Below are 12,629 nucleotides of genomic sequence, written 5' to 3' on the forward strand. Positions count from 1 at the left end.
CAGACGTGTAGGCCTATTGGCTTTATTTTTTAGGCAAACAACGCCACTCTTAACAGCCGCCAGTCTTTGATAAGACGTGAAATATCCACTGGAATTTTGTTTTCTATTACCAGGGAATCCGTGTTATGTGGCCAAGCTGATGCCTAGCAGGTAAAACACGTTTAAATGGCTATAGCCTACATTTATAACAATGTATTAGCTAGAAATTATGCCACATGTCTACATTCAATGCTATTTAAGCCACTTTGAAAGTTTGTTTAGATCGAGTGACACTGCCACCATGGAAACAGAAAGTCACACTTTGGTACTCTATTACAGAAATTATGTGAACTGACTCCTTCATAAACAGGCCTTTCTCCTTTATTCAGACTTAACAAGCCCACACTGTGCTTGTTTAAAAGGCTGTAAATTGGGAGGAGATGACAGAACAAGAGCTCAGGATGTGCTCCAACCAGACTGCAAAGTCAGTCAAAGAGACCGATATAAAAAGAAAGAGGAAGGTTAAAAAGTCCCTTCAACTGGACTAAAAGTCACTTCTGCACAAGAGCCTAGTAATGCCCTAGCTGGAAGTGGCCAGCTAGCTAGTTCAATTATTTTTAGGACCACACAATAAATTAGTAATAGCTCATATTTCCTCCAAAGGACGGTTACAGTGTCAGATAACTAAAAAACATTTGGTGTTATTTATTAAGTTGGTCGAAAGGTGAGTGGTTGAATGCAGTGTCACCCACCATGCACTTGCTGAAGTCGTTGGGGTCTACCCCGGGCAGGGCACGCATGAGCAGGGGCAGTACATGTGCTGTGCCCTCTGGGTAGTGCCGTCCAGCGCAGAAGAGGCTGCGGGCCATGCCGATCATGCAGCTGAGGGTGGCGGTCAGCTGGTGAGGCTCCGTCAGAGTTTCCATGGCCGGGTACGTCCTACAACGGGCAACACACACCCATCAACATACCCACTGGCACTGCACCACAGCAAAACACTCAGAGAAACACTGTGATTGGGATCAGGAACATGATCACAAGATGCCAATCAATTTATAGGGTCATTTAGATACAGTTGTTAACTATTATATGAAGCGGCTTATCCAACGCGGCCTGGGAGTGTTAGACTGCTGATATGTGTGGCATGACAGGCTTCCCATGGTGGAGTCTGCACTGGGGCTTTCCAAAGCACTAAACTCATGACACTGATGTTGCTGTTGTAACACCCTGCTCTGTTTACATCAGAGTTTCTGGAAGACCCCTGTAGAGATCATATACATAATTCATAATTCTCCCATCTGGCTCAAGATAATTAGTGCATGACCAGATTTATATAAAAAAGCCACAAGCTTCCCCTTTTCACTGGAAAACTCAACAGCTTGTGTAACATCAAAGTTCCACACACACACACACACACGTGTTCATTTTGTCACCTATTTTTTTATTTAGGGCCCGTCCACACGGAGACGCTTTTTAGGTTAAACGCAGAGGTTTTGCTTCGTCTTGGCCGAGCGTCCAAACGAATCCTGTAAACGCACTGCCCGAAACCGCACCTTTCTGAAACCTGGTCCCAGAGCGGAGAAATCTAGTGTAGTCTTGTATCAAGTGTCCTTATTAGTCTTTGTCATATTTAGTTATTCACATTCCATTTTTGGGACTTTTAGTTTAGTTTAGTTTTTGAGACTTTTAGTTGACTAAAAATCTCATCATTTTAGTCTAGTTTTAGTTCAAAGAGAACAAGGTATTTTAGTCAAGTTTTAGTCTTAGTCTTTTTTAAAAACAAACTTATTTCTGAGATTACTTCTGAATAGGTCTACCATTTCAGTAAAATAGTGTTTCACACATCTCAAATATTGGTTAAATGTCATAGTTATCTGACAAAACACAATATTAAATACAGTTGAAATACAGTTGAATCATGATGTCAATGCAACTTTGCTAAAAGGTTTGCTGATTTAAAAGACACATTCACAAGTGATGATTACTCGGGAACGGCTTATTGTGTACAGTGACATGCATTATAACCTTGTATTCGGTAAGGTCTGCTATTTATTGTACAGTTTGCCATGTGTTGAGTAAGGAGTTTGTGAGATATTTCAGCGAGAATAATGGGTTTGCAGAGCCATGTGCAGAATGTAAATATGATTAAATTCCATGTAAGTTCAACGTTAATTTTGTGATAAGTGATTTTTGTATGACGAGTACTCAGCAAAACAACACAGAAGGAGCGGAGTGAATTTGACCGTCAGACTCATTTAAGGCAGGAGACGTGAGTTGTCTGCAGCCACCAGAACTAAAATGACTAAAACAGCAGAAAACACTGGTCAAGTCTTGAATGACAAACTAGATACATTTCCAATGTCCACAGGGTAACATTTTAGTCCCGTCTCATCTCGTTAACGAAAACAAAGATATATTTCATCACATTTACGTTAACAAATATCTATTTTTAGCTCGTCAACGTCTCATCTTAAGTAATTGAATAAAAGGTCGTTGACGAACATATCTCGTCTCGTCTCGTCTGACAACATGAAGACTAACACACACACACACACACACACTCACTTCTCCAGCACAGGCGGGATGACGAGCTCGGGTCTCATGAGGGCGAGGTTCTGCAGGGCCTGTGCGGCGTCCATGCTGCCTGTCTTGCTGAACATGGCCAGCAGCACGGGCTGCTTCATGCTCTGCACAAAGTCGTTGATGTCCTGTTCGGTGAGTCGGTGCGTGGGCGGCACGTCGGTGATCCAGCACGGCTTCTTGTAGCGTTCGCGGTGAAGCCGCCGCACCACACTGGCCGGCAGACGCTGCAGCAGCTTCATTAGCTTCATCTGGAAGAACGAACGCCCAGCGAGTGGACAGAGGAGGGTGGGAAAAAGACAAACGTGACTTTTGAGAGCCAAGACACTCATTTGTCCTTCATGTTCAAACCCAAAACGCTCTTTATTTCAGTGTTTTTCAACCTTTTTTGTGCCACGGCACACTTTTGACACTTAAAATGTCCCACGGCACACTAACATCCTGTGTGAAGTATTATTAAAATTTCAAATAATACACAGATATGGCCTTATTATGGCTTCTATGCAAGACCTGCTCAATAAAACAAGCGCCCTCTGTTTCATTTGTAGGTGACAATATCTAATTTAATTGTTGTTATAAACTGGATATGTGATGATTCTGTGAATACTGGATATGGGGCCCCCGTTGTACTATGCCTGCATACCACAAATAGTGCAATCATACAATCAATGAGAGCATGTGGTTATAAATTATTTGATGCAGTTGAGTGACATTTGGGTAATTTTCTGCGGCACACCTGATGATCTCTCACGGCACACTAGTGTGCTCCGGCACAGTGATTGAAAAACACTGCTTTATTTCGCTCACACACACACACTTCATTTTTATAGAATTACATGCTCAACAATGTATAAATAGATCACTATCCACAAGGACTCATATTAGGGAAAGGAAAAGACATTCTTAATCCTCGCAGATGTAAACAATGCCAGAAAACTATCACTTTTCAAAAGGTTCACAAAATAGGCCATTTCTGAGAAGTTCTAGGAGCATGGATGCTAGTGAGAGAGTGCCTGGGGGTTGGGGAGGTATGTGCTTTATGCACTGGGGCATCTGTTCTGTAAACACACACAGTGGCCATTTGTAGAGAGTAAACAGACAGCGGTGCGGGCAGCCTGCAGGAGGAGAGAGGGACGTTCACTTCAAAAGCAGCCAGTTATGGCCTGATGGCTTTTACAGTGTCCCCCTCTCCTCTTCAGCACAGGAGACCAGATGGCCGTTTTACTGTAAAAGGGGGTGGAGGTGTGTGTGGGGGGTGGAGGTGTGTGTGGGGGGTGGAGGGGGATGGAGCACCTACCAGCCAGCGGCCATTGTTGGAGGGGTGGTAGAAAGAGGCGATGCTGTTGAACAGCCCGTTGAGCTGCTTCTGAGCTGGGTTCCCTGGACCACCCTGCACACATGAAGAAGAGACTGTAGCACGATACATGCGCTCTGGACAGCCTGCCAGCTTGACATGCACAAATAGAGCACTCTATGGGCTCTGCAAACACCAGCACAGCACTGCGCTGCACAAATAGAGCACTCTATGGGCTCTGCAAACACCAGCTTGACATGCACAAATAGAGCACTCTATGGGCTCTGCACACACCAGCACAGCACTGCGCTGCACAAATAGAGCACTCTATGGGCTCTGCAAACACCAGCTTGACATGCACAAATAGAGCACTCTATGGGCTCTGCAAACACCAGCTTCACATGCACAAATAGAGCACTCTATGGGCTCTGCACACACCAGCACAGCACTGCGCTGCTTCTGTTAGCTCATTCTGCATTCCACAGATTCAACGCACGCCAGGCAGTTATTCCTAATACCCTGCCAAACACGTTCCATGGCAATTGCTGAGAAGGCCTCCGGTAAAAGCCTCCGGTAGCATATAATATTGAGTCCACTAATTATCTAACCGAAACATCAAGAATATCTAATTTCAAATTAGAATCCATGTTATGCCAAATGTCAGGTAATACCAAAAAAATACTAATACCAGCAATGTTATAAACTAAAGAGAACAAATATCTAACAAACTCAGAGAAACGTCAAAAGCTTAAGTACTGTAGATAGGGTTAACAAAAGGGAAAGTTGGTTGCTGCCTTTGCAATATATTCTGTATGAGTAAGCAACAGACACTTCCTTGCTCTAACTTCTGCAAAATGCAATGCTGACATGGTTTAGTGACAAACCTGGGTAAGTTAACTCAGAGTAAGTGGTAAACCTTCTAATAGAAAAGCTGTATGGCTTCATTCTCACACAAAAATGCCATAGGGCTCTTGTTGTTTACCAAATACCCATGTTTGTCACTAAACCACATACTTGGAATACCCCCCAGATCTGCTTGATGACTTAAGGGGATGTTCTAACAGCCTACTTTGATGCTACATGTTCTAGCATGAGCAATGTTACATAATACTGATATTGGTGACATCATCTCCATAACTAAAGCATCTCTGCTGTCCATCACAGACCATACACAAGAGAAACCAGCCATGTGGCTCCAGATGAGGGAAGGTGGTGCTCACCAGCAGGGAGGAGATCCACAGCACTACATGGCCCACGTCATAGGAGTTGGCGAGGTAGCGTGGCACCACCATCTGACTGGTTCCCACGGGCAGATTGAAGCTTCGCAGGATCCGTGTGAAAATCTGCAGAGAGCAGTCAGCTCAGGTCAGAAAACACCGCAACGCTAATAACACCAAACCAACTCAATTCAGAACAGAGACATAACACTTACCTTAGGAATATATGGCTCCCAGTTGACATAGCCAATGTTATCATTAGCCAGACGGGCAAACAGATTGACCAGGTTCTGAAAGAGCAGAGGACAGTCTGAGGTTAAGGGCAATACGCTGAATGCTGAAGCCATCATTGGAGTAAAACAAATACAGAATGCAAAGGGTCCAGATTTGAGATGGAGGAGCTCTGAATCAAAGGAGGGAAATGGACATGTCTAGGATGATACTCACCCCCTCCCAGCATGGCAGGTTCTGCACCGACACCCACAGACTCATCAGCTCATCAAACCACAACCTGGGGCACCAAAAACACATGCAAATGCCTTAGAACAGTGAGCGTGGGTTTTTCTATTTATGCTTTTAAAAAATAATAATAATAATAATAAAAAAAAAAAATTGTCTGTGTACAAAACATTCAAAGTCTGTTTATTGTGATAGAGGTAGTGTCTAATGTGTAGTGTTTGCACTGTCAGCCCAACCAGGCTTGAACAGGGCAGTTTAAGATCGAGGTGGGCGTGGGAGTCCTACTGCAGTGTGGACCAAGCAGCGGCCACTCACCTGAAGCCCTGGTCATGCTCCTCAGGGGCCATGATGGTGGGCAGGAAGAGCTCAAAGTAGCTGATGGCCTTCTGCTGAGAGACATCAAACGGACACAGCAGTGGTCGCCATTCGTCCAGCATCTCCTGGGTGGAGGCCACAGGGAAGTACCTGCCAAAAGCAGCCAAAGAGAACCAGGCAGCCATTACAGAGCAATATAACATCATCATAAATCATCATGAAAATAATAACATCATAAACCAAACACACACCCTGAATCACCCAATGCCATCTCTGCTATCAGTATGCTTGGACACAGAATATTAACCAGGGTCAGATGAAAAACTGTATTTTGTGTCAAGACCAGATGTGTAAAATCTGTAATGTGTCAAGGTCATCACATACAGACATTTGGACAAATAATAAACTCAGTTAGCTGTGAAATGCTATCTTCTATTTTCACTTGTGTCTGTCAAACGTTACCAAATCTCTTTGGACTTTAGCTTTCAGCGATGTTAAGCAAGAACCACCTGGAGGTGTTTTCTTTTTCCACAAGAAGACCTACTTGCCTACACATCGCATCACACCACTCGTCAGCCTTTACTTTTCCACGACAAAAGACGGTCTTATAGTCAGGGCGGCCTAATCCTCTCACGGCGGAAGTCACCACACACTGCCGCCAACAATGGCCTGATTACACGGCCAATCGGATTAGTCAGTGTGGGAACCATTTATTAAAGGGGGTCAAATATTTACAGTGCCTTAACTGCATCAAGGGATGAGGGACTGGCTCTGGGTCTGACATCATCCATGTGTGTCCGAGAGAATGAGCAAGAAAATACTTACAGCCGACAGCTCTTCACCAGGGTCTTCAGGACATTCTCCACCGAACTGGAAGAGAGAGACACAGAGAGAGAGGAGGGAGAGAGAGAGAAAGGGGTGAGGTAACAATGGCACTGTGTGTCTTTTCAGTGCATGTGCGTTGATGTCTGAGGTGAGAGAGATGCTGAGGTGGTGTCAGTGGAATGAGGGAGGCGAAAGATGCGATTAGCCCACGTGCAAAGCCAAATTAAAAAGACCCACCCACATGAAGCAGCCCTTTTACCTGCAACCAGCGCCAGTGTGGCATAGGGAGGGACGCAGCATGCCAACTCACCTACCCTGCACTCACCTCAGCTGACCTCTCACATAAGTCCATTCGCCCCATAACACCAACCCTTTACTGATGTCCCGCATCATCAGCACTGACCCTGGTTTCAATAACAGCTTTGCTTTGCGTCCACAGCTCCTGGGATAACAATATGGATTTGCTTTGCGTCCACAGCCCCTGGGATAACAATATGGATTTGCTTCACAGGGAGCAGATTTGTGGCCAATGAAAGAGGGCAGCACACTCAGAGCGAGACCAAATAGTTTCAATGGCTTTGGAGGGGGCGAAACGTCCGACACCATCCCCCGCCCCCCCCGCCCGAGGGCTTAGAGTGCCAGGCAGGGCAAGGTATTTGTGAATGAGCACTGTGGGAACTTCTGCCAGCAGACAGAGATCTGAGCTCCTGATTTGAATGAGTCAGCAAGCATGACATTTCATAAAGTAAATATCCCACCCCCTTCCCCTCCTTATGCCATACCCTTTATCTCTCCCACATAGAGCAGATGGAGTTTTTACCCAACACCGACCACTCACACACACTCACACTCACACTCACACACACACACACACACACACACACACACACACACACACACACACACACACACACACACACACACACACACACACACACACCTCACAGACTATGTCTATGCTGCTCACACCAACACATGCTGCATCATGTAAACATAAGTGCCGGCTTGTCTGGAAAGGAAGCGGGGGGGGGGGGCGGGGAGGTCATTTTTAAATAGTCTGCCCGACACCAGACACCAGAGGGGAAAATGGGCACTGACGCGTGACCTTTAGTTTGAAGAGGCAGAGGCTGACCCAGGCTGCCAACGTGCCAACGACTGCAGGCGGACACAGCACAGGCTGCGACTGGACACACACCACAGCTCAGCGCTACATGCAGGACCAAGCCGCCTGGGTGCCCTGCCGTCTCCCTGACTGCCTGGCATCACACAGTGACCCCGCCATGAGAGCGCTGACCCTTTCCCAAAGCAGAGTGGAGAGAGAGACCAAGGGGAGAGGAGAGTGAGAGAGAGAAAGACAGACATTAGCAGAGCGATCATATCAGAGGCGTCAAAATCCCATTCCTGGCGGAGGTGTGTTGTATGTCAGGCAGTCAGCCCATTAACCAAGAGTTTGACACCTGCCCCTGATGCTTATTTCAGTTGTCTACCATTTCAATAAAATCAATGTTGCTTTTTCTACCTTTCTTTCTCCATTATACTCCAGGTACAAGGCAAGATTTGATTACTCAGTGCAGAAAAGATCTTTGATTAAGAAGAGAGTGTGAGGGAGTATACAACTGACCCACCAGGAATTGTGTTTGACAGACAGGGACAAGATGGAACTACTTAACAGCAATTAAAAAGCACCATCTCTCCTGTGAGGGTGAGACTTGTTATTTGGCTAAGCTCTGTTGTACAAGACAGCCATGAAAAGGACTGACAAAAAAAAAAAAAATTCTGAAGTGATTTTTTTTTTATTTCATTTTTGACACATGCAATTAACACCAGAAATTGCCTATGAAGAGGTACAGCACAACATGTATTAAGAGAAGAAACCACTTGCTGCGCTTACCGCTTGCGAATAAAATTTAGCACTTTTTGTTTACCGGCTCCCCCACTGCGAGAACTGAATGTGGGAGAAGGAGAGACGCATAAGCCAACACTGTAACAGTCCACACACTGCCAATTTAACGCAAAACATTAGTCTAAAACTCAGAGGATTTCACATATGTGAGGATAAGACACCTCTGTTCACAAAGAGAATATACAGATCAGAAGGAAAAGGCATACGGTGAACTGGAAGACGAAGGCCTGCTGTTTGTTTCCACTAAGCATGCAATGTGGTGTTGACTTTATTCCATGACTCCCTCTTGGACTGCACCCGCTGCCCTACTTAAACTCTGCCTGGGTGGGACTTGTCATAAGGTGCCATGGCAATTAGGTTTAAACAGGCATTTATTGTTCCACTGACAAAAATGGGGTGGGGTGGGGGGATGTGGGGGGGCTGTGATGTGTGTGCTGAAGGCAGGCCTGTGATGTGTGTGTGTGGGACAGGGTGTGTGGGACGGGGACGGGGGGGGGGGTATCTAGGGTGACTGGTTGGAGGACAAGAGTGTCCAGGGTGGAGGAAGGTAAAGTGATTATAACAGGAAGACTTACCTGGGAAACCAGTTGAGACCAAGATGCTCTGTTTTGGAGTACAGAATCTTCTCATAAAGGTTATAGAGGGGTTGCCAAGGCAACTCCAGGTCATCTCTAGAAAGCAGCTCTTTCTTCCTGTACACAGAAACATCTCTCAGATCAGTGTTTAAACTGTGTGGGTATGTGTGTCTTCCAGTGTGAATGTGTGTGCGGGTGAGTCCAGCAGGAGATATGGCTTGTCCGCTTACTTCAGGAGGTTGATGAGAGGCCTGGCGAAGCTTAGCATCATGCTAACCTCCAGGTGTGGCAAGGTGACCAGCTCGTAAAGTAGTTGGATGAACAGCACATGGTCGTCTTTGCTGAACTTCCGGCCATAGAGGCGCATGTAACTGAAGGGGTAAGAGAAGCACAGTCAAAACACAACAGAATAGGTAATCAGTCAAAGGTTGTGCAGCTGACATATGAATCAAAGCAATTACTTCCATAAGTTGTAAATGTGACTAAGCTTGTTTAAACTGAAACATGGCAAATGTGTTACAGGACGTCGTGGTTTGGTCAGTTGTCTAAAGCTTAAGGCAATAATGGAGGTACACAAAAATATAATATGTTGCTGGTACCAGACCAGTCGATTAAATAAATGAGATGTGCGACAGGAGAGGAGGAGCAGTCAACGATCTATTCTAAGAAGAACTGCAGTTATGAAGCAGGCAGAATGAGTCAGTGATGAAGAATGGTGCATTTATTTTTTTATAAAGGAAATGTACACACGGTAAGGGCACCGGGATATGCAAATGCGCAATTATTTGGAAATCGTTTGAGTGCACGCAACAGAAAAAAGGGACACTTAAATGACGCACAGCCTCTTTAGCACAAGTTGCAGACATATATATGTATTCGATAGGCTTTATCACTTAAATTAATCAGCTGTGACTTTCCATGCAACAAGTAGGCTTAGGCCACGCGTTTTCCTGGTGCAAACAAAATGGGAGTAGAATTAGCTTATCTAAGTTCACCCATGGCTATCAGTAGCCTTGCTCTGGACACGCAAAGTGTCAGAAAAAGAACAGGCAAGCGGGTTATCGCTCTTATTAGAGACACCTTACACCTTAATAGAGATGCATCGTACCAAATGTTACACATCTGTTCAGATTCTTGCACAATAGTCACTGACTGGTTAGTAAGCTGTTCAGGATCAAATGGGCCAACATACAACAAGGCTATAGATAGGTCAACCTGACAGCAAGCTAACGCTGACTTAACAACGACTTGGTGTGACGTGATGTCCCAATTATGTAGTATCATCACCATTCATTCACAATTCCCATAACGTTAGCCAGTTAACTGACTCAGCATGTTTCATTTAAACGCATGACCTAGCGTTAAACTAACACTGACTAACGTCACATAACGTTAATGTACAAGAACGATAGTCATTCAACTGTCATACATCGCTTGATGCAAAAGAGCTGTTGAGATGATAATCTCAAGTTAGCTAACTTTATCAAGCAAGTATGGTATTGTATGTACCAACACTCTTGTTTATTAATTCATACCACAGTCGTTCCTAGTAGGCACCGTTATTGCTATCTAGCAGTAGCTAACATAAATATGATAGCATGTCCACATTAACAATGTGATAGCCAGTCAACAAAGCAATTACCACTATGATCATTTGCTAGCTAGTCCTTAAAACAAGATCCATTTAAGCAGGACAGTTTATCAAGCGGTCGGGGCCTGGTAAGATAAGTAAAATACTAACGCAAATCTGCCGTTTTACAAGTTGCCTTCAGTTACAACTTCAGACAGCTAGCTCTCTAGCACTATGCTAGATGGATAGCTAGTTCATCTATCTAGTAGGGCATGTAGCATGTTTGCTAGCTCGTTGGATGTGGCCTTTGTGAATTCATCAAACCCCACGGTAAACAATTAAAAAGTAAGTTCCTTGAACATCAGTCAGCTATCTAAGTAGTTAGTTAATCAATGCAAATTATTGGGAAATGTGTAGTCTTTACGTTACTAGGTTAGTCTGTCAATGAATGAAATATCAACCAACACACGTTAAGCTAACTTCACTGCACTCAAATAACGTTAACGTTCAGCTAAAGCAGCTAACGTTAATTGCATCGGGCCGAGAGTCTATATTAACTTCGTTTGATCGCAACCACACTAACATTACATGCAAGCATAAAAGGTTGTCAAAGAAAAATTAGGTTAGAAGGCTATCGCCAACTCATCGCCACGATACTTACTTTGCGAGTTTTCTTGTCCAAAACAGTGCTCCAGGCCATAACTCCCTGAGCTGGACCGCTCGCCCCAAGTTAGCTTTAATTTTCGCCAAGATTTCATTGGATTCATTATCCAATTTATCAGCATAAGGCAGCAGTTTATTGTAGACAATATCCTTTTGAGGAACAAAGCCCAATGCCTCAATCTGTTCCTTTTTCATGTTATTATTGAGAAAACTAACGTTACAGTCGTTCTTCTCGTGTGTCAGCGTTAACGTTAGGCTATAGCTGCTACTTTCCTCGAAGTTATCCACGCAAGTCTTATTTCAGTTTCCAGTAGCCACTTGGTCAACAGCTCCACAACGGTAAAGTCTGACGTATTTCCAGGTAGATTGGCTATTTCCTTCGTGGTTCCTGATTGTCTCTTTAGAATAAAACCCGGTCTCAAACACATGCCAATTCATTCGCAAACACAGCTCCAGTTGTGACCCTCACACGTAGTCATAAGGATACATACTGTCTACTGGCTCGACAACTTCTGGGCGAGACAGTAATGCGCCCCCAGTGGAGCTTTCCTCACACAATCTCTGGTCAGACCATTCTTATCTTCACAATCATACACAATCGAACTAGTGCACTCTACATTTCGTCAGAGCAGACTAGGTTTACATTGTTTTTGTTAAGCAAGGCATGGATACAGTAGACTATAGTTTGTTTGTTTTTCAACTACTCTTTAAAACCATTTAGTTGTGATGCATTACAGAATAACTCCAATAATCACAATTAGAGCCATTATGTAATTTGCAATATCTAAGATGTGTTTCACCAACAAGGGGACACAATTGCCTCAAGTCTTGTTTGCATATAGGGCTGCCTTACTTTGTTTAAATGGTTTATCAGTGGTGATGATACTAATGGGATAACATAAAGCTGCTTTAGTTCTTTCTCCGTGATCTGACCTAGTGCACTACTCTCTCTCTCTCTGACCCTAGTGCATCCTGGACAGAGAGAGGAAATGCCCGTTGTTGCTTCTGGAATAGGCTAGGCTTGGCAACAAAACTCATTACATTTCTTACAGCATCAACTGAACCAGGTATAGTCTACAGTTGAGGATGGTGATAAAAAAAACACACAACCAGTCTTTGTCTTATATCTATTCTATTTTTTTATTTTATTAGTGCATGGGGTTTTTTTTACTAGAAAATGTATTAATTATCAGTTCATCCTCTGATACTCAATATCTTCCATTTGACTTTGAAGACTGAGAAGAAAAAC

General features: G+C 44.2%; 1 protein-coding gene across 2 annotated transcripts in view; it reads right to left on the reverse strand.

Moving 5' to 3' along the window:
* Positions 1–11,849, reverse strand: part of psme4b (proteasome activator subunit 4b) — a 42,916-nt gene extending 31,067 nt beyond the window's left edge. Inside the window, exons 1-12 of one of the 2 annotated variants that reach the window (XM_076296304.1) lie at positions 11,379–11,849; positions 9,378–9,518; positions 9,148–9,264; positions 8,561–8,614; positions 6,670–6,714; positions 5,845–5,994; positions 5,518–5,581; positions 5,286–5,360; positions 5,074–5,196; positions 3,857–3,949; positions 2,545–2,810; positions 732–918 (exon numbers count right to left, since the gene is read on the reverse strand). In XM_076296304.1, the coding sequence (XP_076152419.1) occupies positions 732–918; positions 2,545–2,810; positions 3,857–3,949; positions 5,074–5,196; positions 5,286–5,360; positions 5,518–5,581; positions 5,845–5,994; positions 6,670–6,714; positions 8,561–8,614; positions 9,148–9,264; positions 9,378–9,518; positions 11,379–11,575 (1,512 nt within the window). In that variant the 5' untranslated portion in view covers positions 11,576–11,849. The remainder of the gene's footprint in view (positions 1–731; positions 919–2,544; positions 2,811–3,856; positions 3,950–5,073; positions 5,197–5,285; positions 5,361–5,517; positions 5,582–5,844; positions 5,995–6,669; positions 6,715–8,560; positions 8,615–9,147; positions 9,265–9,377; positions 9,519–11,378) is intronic. The other variant, XM_076296305.1, reaches the window with a different exon arrangement.
* Positions 11,850–12,629: the final 780 nt, after the last annotated feature.

The sequence above is a fragment of the Alosa pseudoharengus genome, unplaced genomic scaffold, assembly GCF_046254945.1.
Source record: "Alosa pseudoharengus isolate Yale_2024_CS ecotype anadromous, Long Island Sound unplaced genomic scaffold, YU_APseudo_1.1 YU_APseudo_1.1_scf_20, whole genome shotgun sequence".
NCBI lineage: Eukaryota > Metazoa > Chordata > Actinopteri > Clupeiformes > Clupeidae > Alosa > Alosa pseudoharengus.